The following is a 7,113-nucleotide window of genomic DNA, read 5'->3' as shown; positions in this document are numbered from 1 at the left end:
AAATGTGATGTGTGTTACAGTACTACTGTGTATTATTGTTTATTGTTGTTTATTACAGTAGTATCTATTCTATAATTTAAGATTAAGGGAAAATATACGTGTATTTATAACAAAAAAGAGCATTTAAGAGATTAGAGGTAGGTGTGTAAGGGGGGGGGTTGGGAGGTCTGGCACGGATTAATTCTGTTTACATTATTTCTTATGGGAAAAACAGGTTTAACTAACGAACAGTTTGACTTAAGAACAGAACTTCAGAACCAATTACATTCATAAGTCAAGGGTCGACTGTAATATATATCAGGTCTTCTATAAGTGTGAACCATTACTGTGAACAACAAACCATACAGATGTAGCCAGAGAGACCGAGAGAGAGAGAGAGAGAGAGAGAGAGAGAGAGAGATGGAGCCTTGTGTGGAAAAGAAAACCAAATAAATAAATTAATAAAGAAATAAACAAGAACTCACACAACATCCAGCTTAAAGATAAAATAATACTTTATTAGTCCCACAGTGGGGAAATTCACAAGATTCATCAAGTAATTCTTTATTTTTTACTATACTGTTGTACTTTTTACTCACTGTATATTGTATATTTGCTACACGCTACGTACATGTTGTGTATTAGTATTGGTTTTTCTTCTTTTTGTTTAACTACTGGAGGCCAAAATTTCCCTGGAGATGGATAAAGTATCCGTCCATTTGCATTGTGCATTTACATCAAGAACTTCATGAGGTCCTGAGTGTATAAAGGATCCACAATTCCTACAACACAACTACTTTCTTCTAACACACACACTGCACTACAGATCTGTATTCTCTCTGTACGGGTCAGAATGTTCAGACTGGATTTATTTCCTTTCCATTGTATAATAACTAGGGATGTAACGATACACTCTACCCGCGATGCGATTTATGATACTGGGTTCATGATACGATTTTTTCCCCAATTTTTTTAAACTGAAATTCAAGACAAACTATGACAAAGTTTTCTTTTATTATTTCTCTTAAAAAAATAATATAAAATCATGTATTTGTGCTTATCTTTTATCTATCTAAATAATGAACGTCCTTTTATTTCTGAGGTAGGTACAAACTACGCAAAATAATTTAAACCTAATTTGGCTAAAAAAAACCGAATTTTGGCAACCAGCACCAGCGCTGTTTAAAGTGAATATCGATTTGAATTGTGGAATTTTTGAATTGGTTATTAACTGTATTGTGGTGAATCATTACATCCCTAATAATAACCAATAACTTAAGTGTGTAGTGGGTCAGAAATGCCACAAGGGGGCACCATAAAGCTTCATTTAATTTTTTAGCATCGTTACAAGAAAAGCAAAGCATAAATTCAACCCGTCAGTTACCAAGCATCTCACAATCTCTTCTTCATATTCACTCAGTACCATCTAATCACGCTGTGAGACTTTATAACTAAAAGGGTGTCCAAACTTTTGCACGTCACAATTACTGAATGTTTATTAACAGTGGTGAATGACCAGTGGTGCATCATGATTGAGGTGAGGGCTGAAGTACGGTCGAACCCCCCCTCCGAAATCACAGTCTGTAAACGAGTGAATGTGAGTTTTGGCTCCTAAATCGTAGAAGGACACCAGCTTCTCCTGAAAGTCCACGAAGACGCCGACTTTACTGGGTTTGTTCTGAAGACACAACAGGATGGGTGAGTCCTCCAGAGCTGCGTAATGCTCATCATCGTAATGAACGATCACCCAGTAGCCCTGGCTGGGCTTTAGAGACAGGTCACCCTTCCTGTTGGCGTCCTCTAGTGCCACCCCGACGTCCCATCCTCGCTTGTTTCCGACCTCGACCTCCCAAAATGCCCCGCCTTGGGTCAGCCGGTTTTGGCCGAGTACACTGCCGAACACATCGAACCTATCAAAGCTGCCGCCGTCGTCTCCGCCCATCGTTTTGGGAAGGTCCTCACGGACACTCTGTACCTCCCTCAAGTCATCGGAAATCTGGAGCTGAGGGTTTGCTGTGTCTGGATCCAGGGTCACGTCCACTAAAACATCACAGACATGAAGGTCATTAAAATGCGGATGCTTGGTATCATAAAGGACGTCATAAAGGTTTATAATGCTCACCTGCAAACTTCTTGATCCTCTCAATCTCTGTAAAACAAATAAAAATCATTAAACTTTTCACTTTTAAAATCAAGTTTAAAGATTTATTTGAATGATTTGAGTTTTTTTTTTTATTTACCAATAATGAGGAGATTTTTAAATTCGTTGTTAACTTCATCCAGTATGGTCCTCTGTGTCCTCTGTAAGGTACCGAACATCAAACTGGTATCCACATCAACTCCACTCCAGTCGCTGCCTTCATCCAGCGTTGTGTTACTGGGATACCTCTAAAAAAATCATATTTATTATTATTATTTATTTCAGCCAAGCCAGTTTTAATCACCTCAGTCCAGTCAAATAATCTCACCAGTATCTCATTACTCGCCAACGTCCCTTTTTGTGGTTGGTCTCCTGTTAATGATCCACAGGTGCACCTTGTTTAGGGAAAATGCTCAGGGCATTTAAGGAGGCCTGTGGATCAGTCAGTTGGAGACTATTTTGGTTTGCCATCGCCTTTTTCATGTCGGTTTGGTTTCTTGGACCAAAAATATCCAGCCAACAGCGCCCCGTGGGCAGCGTCCTGTGACCACTGATGAAGGTCTAGAAGATGGCCGACTCAAACAGCAGCAATAGATGAGCAATTGGACCAACTAGGTAGGAGTGTCTAATAGAGTGGACAGTGAGTGGACACGGTGTTTAAAAACTCCAGCAGTGCTGCTGTGTCTGATCCACTCATACCAGCACAACACACACTAACACACCACCACCATGTCAGTGTCACTGCAGTGCTGAGAATCATCCACCACCTAAATAATACCTGCTCTGTGGGGGTCCTGTGGGGGTCCTGACCATTGATGAACAGCATGAAAGAGGGTAACAAAGCATGTAGAGAAACAGATGGACTACAGTCAGTAATTGTAGAACTACAAAGTGCTTCTATATGGTAAGTGGAGCTGATAACATGGACAGTGAGTGTAGAAACAAGGAGGTGGTTTTAATGTTTAATGATCTACTACTGAATGGTAGTTAACTGTCAGTGTTAAATCGTTTTCTTGATGTTTTACCTGTAGGAAAAATATGGGCTCCTCCTCAGCGCTGATCTCTTGTAGATCTGAGATGGTTTTGTTGAATTTAGTGATCTCCTCCTGCAGCTTCCCTTTCAGATCCTTCACCTCCCGCTCCACCTCTCTCCTCCTGTCCTCTAGAGGGCGTAGCACCTCCTCCTCTGCCTTCTTTACTGCCTCCGTGATGGCATTGAAAACCTTCTTTAGTTCCTCCTTTTCCCGGTCAATCAGACCCTGTAAAGATTGTGGATTTATTTTTATAGATTCTCTAATCAGAAGCTCCTTCCTGAGGTGAGATGGAAGAATCTTCTGCTCATTGTAATGAATGTTAATGTGGGCATGAGAACCTACCAGGCAGGAAGTTGCAGACTCGTGAAACTCCTTCTTTTTCAGCTCTCGCCGTTGTAATTTCTCTTTTGTTTTATTAATATTGGAGTTTAACTCCGACTGTCATTAAACACACAAACAGTCACGATTAAATACTCGCAGTGGTCCTGGTAAAGTTCCTGTAATGGATCCTACTAATGAACGTTGAGATCTTACCTGCTTCCTGTCTCTGGCTTTTTCCACCACCACGACCTCCATTCCATCCTGCACACAGGAGCTGCAGAGTAACTTCTCCTCACTAACAGAGTAGAACTCCAGAATCCTGCCGTGGTCCATACAGATCCGCCGGTCCAGATCAGAACATGGTTCCTTCAGCGTGTGGCCCTTGAGCCACGGTTTTTGGTGGCCTTTGAGGTGATCGGCACAGTACGACTGTGAGCACATCAGGCAGGACTTCACTGCTTTTTTGGGATTGTCAGTGCAGATGTCACAGGGGACCTCCCCTGGCTGTCCGGTGAAGTCATTGGGACTCGGTTGAGGTGGATGTGGTCTTTGGGCCTCGTGGTACGCGGTCAGGATCTCATTAAGTGTGATGTTGGTCTTTAATCTCTCGTTCACTGAGGATTTGCAAAGCGGGCAGTTGTGGTTATTGTTTAGGTGGTGCCTCAGGCATGAATAGCAGAAGGTGTGCCCACAGGTTGTAGTGACCGGTTCCTTTAAGGTTCCCATGCAGATGCTGCATTTAAGATGTTGTAAAACAGGTACCGGTGTGTCCTCCAGACAAGAAACTGAAGATATGTCTGATGTAATGGAAGCCGTGGGTGAAACAGTTCTCATCGGGAATTCAAAGAGGTTCATGGATGGAATAGTGAAATTAAACGACATCTGTGGGTAAAAGGTACACATGAAGTAAGGAAGGATATATCATGCAAATTATACCATCTACTGCCTGTAACCTCACAGCTTTGGTCCCTCCACTGGATTCCTCTAGTTGTTGCCTCAGATTAAAGCACCAGTGTTGGATACAAAGTCAAAAATGAACCAACCTTGGCACCCAGGTGGCGCCGTGGGACTATCTGAGTGTGAATCTCAGCTTTACCGCCCCTTAGTGGCCACGATCGGCAGTGCCTGCAGCCGACAAAATCAGCCACTAGTCTGCTGGGTGGAATAGACGGCACTAAAAGTGGGCGGGGTCTTCAAGGCTGTGTAAGGACCCTGGTTAGTATCCCGAGGCGCCTGTACAGAAGTGGAGGAACGTGGAGATCAACGCGTGACTCTTCATAAGTGAGACCGACCTCACGCGCCGATCCACTGAAGTACGGGGGGATAAGAAGGGGTCGGTGGAGCGCACGTGTTGGTGGGAGGGCGTGTCAGGAGAATATACCCTCCTCGTGCACCATCGGGGTCTCCAGCAGAGGAAGAGGAACTGGCTATGACTAAACTGGGAGCAAATCAATAAATTAAACAGTACCAAAATGAACCAACTTCGTGGGATATTCCACTACCAGCTCTAGGATTCTGAACTATCTGAGTTTGAATCTCAGCTTTACCGCCCCTTATTTGCCAAGATCTGCAGTGCCTGCAGCTGACAAAGTCGGCCGCTAGTCTGCTGGGTGGGAAAAAATGGGACTATAAAGTGGGCGGGGTCTTCAAGGCTGTGTAAGGACCCTGGTTAGTAGCCCGAGGCGCCTGTACAGAAGTGAAGGAACGTGGAGATCAGCGCGTGACTCTCGCTGCACCAAAGTACAGGCGAATAAGAAGGGGTCGGTGGGAGGGCGCACACGTCGAGGGAGGGCGTGTCATGGGGATATATCACCATCAGGGTCTCCAGCAGAGGAAGAGGAACTGGCTACGACTAAACTGGGAGCAAATCAATGAATAAAACAGTACAAAAATGAACCAACCTTGATCTGCTGTATGTTTGAGAGCGCTGTGTTCTCTCTAAAGCCTTGGACAAAACTACAGAATTCTTGGGTCCTGAAGAACAAGCTAAAGCACAAGAAATAAATGAAATTAATAAATAAATGGACATTACGATGCTTCTAGATTAGTACTAGATTTTGTTAGTTTTGCTAAACAGTTTAGAAGAAATAAAAACTAAAAACTAAAGATCAGCTTAAATAACGTTATTGTGGACGCCCATGTGGTTCGAAACTCAGCGTTGCCTTCGGTCGGCTGGGCGCCATCTAGCGGGCATGATTGGCAGTTCCTGCAGCAGGCACGTCTCTGCTAGGGCGGGATGGCTGGACTATGTGGACAGGGTTTTCAAACGCTGTGTTAGGACCCTGATTAGCAGATAGAGATGAAAAAGGGTTCCGTTAAGGGCTGTGGGCGGGTCGGAGAAGGCGTGAGCAGCAATATACCCACCTCACCTACAATCAGGGATCCACCAGCAGGGGGTGACTACGATAAATTGGGAGAAAATGCATAAAATATAATAGAAAAATAAATAAATAAATAACAATATTGCACTAATATTAATGTTAATACAAGGTAAATGTAGAATGCCGTATTAATAAGTGTTTTTATTTTATGTTTAAATGAATACAGTAATACATAAATATAAATGCAGAACATTAAATAGGTTTAAGTCTGTTTAAAGTGTGTTAGGAAAGTAATCGTTTCATTAGCACATTAACAATAAATGCCTCAGTATAATATATGCAAACAGCTCTAGGTAAGCGTGATAAATAAATAAATTAATGAATTAATAGATAGATAAATAACTGAACACATGTAATGGTATGTTTGTATGAGTGGGCAGGGTTTTGCATCCCAGGTAAGAGCCTTGTGCTTTGGGTGCATCTCATGTCTATCTTCTACCTAAAGGGGGCAGTGGTGCCAGTTATGTGTGTGTATGTGTGTATGTGTGTGTGTGTGTGTGTGTGTGTGTGTGTGTGTGTGTGTGTGTGTGTGTGTGTGTGTTAGTTTCACTTTGCTTTAGAGGACTTCAAATCCCATGGTGCACCTGTACCTGACTGGCCAATCAGGAGTGAACAACCGAGCACGATGAGTTCCAGGAAGGCAGAGTTGTTGACTACCACTACAGTAGTAAAAACTGCTTATCTATTTCATCCTGTTTTATCTCACTGATGCTGAATGGAAAGTTTTGATAGCGGTTTTACTTTTATTGGTTTTGTATTGTAAGGTGAACATGCAAAATCTGCGTTGTGACGTCATAAAACGAAGTATATATTACAGGTAATATAAAGCTGTATAAAGTAAATCAGTAAGAGCTGGACGTGGTTCTAAATGCTTTTGGCTTTATTATTTTATACAGATTTACTTTAGCACTTTAAATCTTTAAATGCATTTGGCTGATCTAGATTTAAAATGATTATTATTACATATTATTTTTATTTTAGTGTACTGTGACGTCACACCGCAGGACCGTTTGTGTTCCTCACTGTTAGAAAAGCTTATAAACACTGAAAAAGTAAAGTTCAGCACAGTTTAGACTGTCAACAGTAGTATTTTATAAAATCCTTATGAAAATGAGTCGTTTGTTTAATAAAATTCTGTTTCACCTCCATTTGTCAGGAACCCACACAAGCTTATCCTGGATTAAATCATTATTATGTTGTGTTGATAGTTTAAATTGAAGTTAAAAGTCTTTATGTTGTTCTTCAGGGCTGATGTGAT

At 42.0% G+C, this 7,113-nt stretch overlaps 1 protein-coding gene across 1 annotated transcript; it reads right to left on the bottom strand.

Moving 5' to 3' along the window:
- Positions 1 to 508: 508 nt before the first annotated feature.
- Positions 509 to 5,448, bottom strand: LOC134326689 (E3 ubiquitin-protein ligase TRIM11-like). The gene is made up of 7 exons (XM_063008872.1): positions 5,376 to 5,448; positions 3,688 to 4,356; positions 3,496 to 3,591; positions 3,145 to 3,378; positions 2,220 to 2,367; positions 2,102 to 2,128; positions 509 to 2,019 (listed from the first exon to the last, which is right to left on the bottom strand). Exons 2-7 carry the CDS (start codon positions 4,354 to 4,356, stop codon positions 1,478 to 1,480), a joined length of 1,716 nt encoding a protein of 571 aa, XP_062864942.1. The 5' UTR covers positions 5,376 to 5,448; the 3' UTR covers positions 509 to 1,477.
- Between the last annotated feature and the right edge of the window lie 1,665 nt (positions 5,449 to 7,113).

This window comes from Trichomycterus rosablanca, chromosome 14 (genome assembly GCF_030014385.1).
Source record: "Trichomycterus rosablanca isolate fTriRos1 chromosome 14, fTriRos1.hap1, whole genome shotgun sequence".
NCBI classification, from domain to species: Eukaryota; Metazoa; Chordata; class Actinopteri; order Siluriformes; family Trichomycteridae; genus Trichomycterus; species Trichomycterus rosablanca.
This window is presented reverse-complemented; position numbering and strand designations above follow the sequence as displayed.

What these genes read in the sequence shown, in the direction of transcription:
- LOC134326689 (XM_063008872.1), bottom strand. Translation starts at nt 4,356, where the DNA reads ATGTCGTTTAATTTCACTATTCCATCCATGAACCTCTTTGAATTCCCG. An exon ending in AGCCCATATTTTTCCTACAG is followed by an intron (nt 2,368 to 3,144) that starts GTAAAACATCAA and finishes TGATTTTTTTAG; the next exon opens with AGGTATCCCAGTAACACAAC. An exon ending in TAAAAATCTCCTCATTATTG is followed by an intron (nt 2,129 to 2,219) that starts GTAAATAAAAAA and finishes TTTGTTTTACAG; the next exon opens with AGATTGAGAGGATCAAGAAG.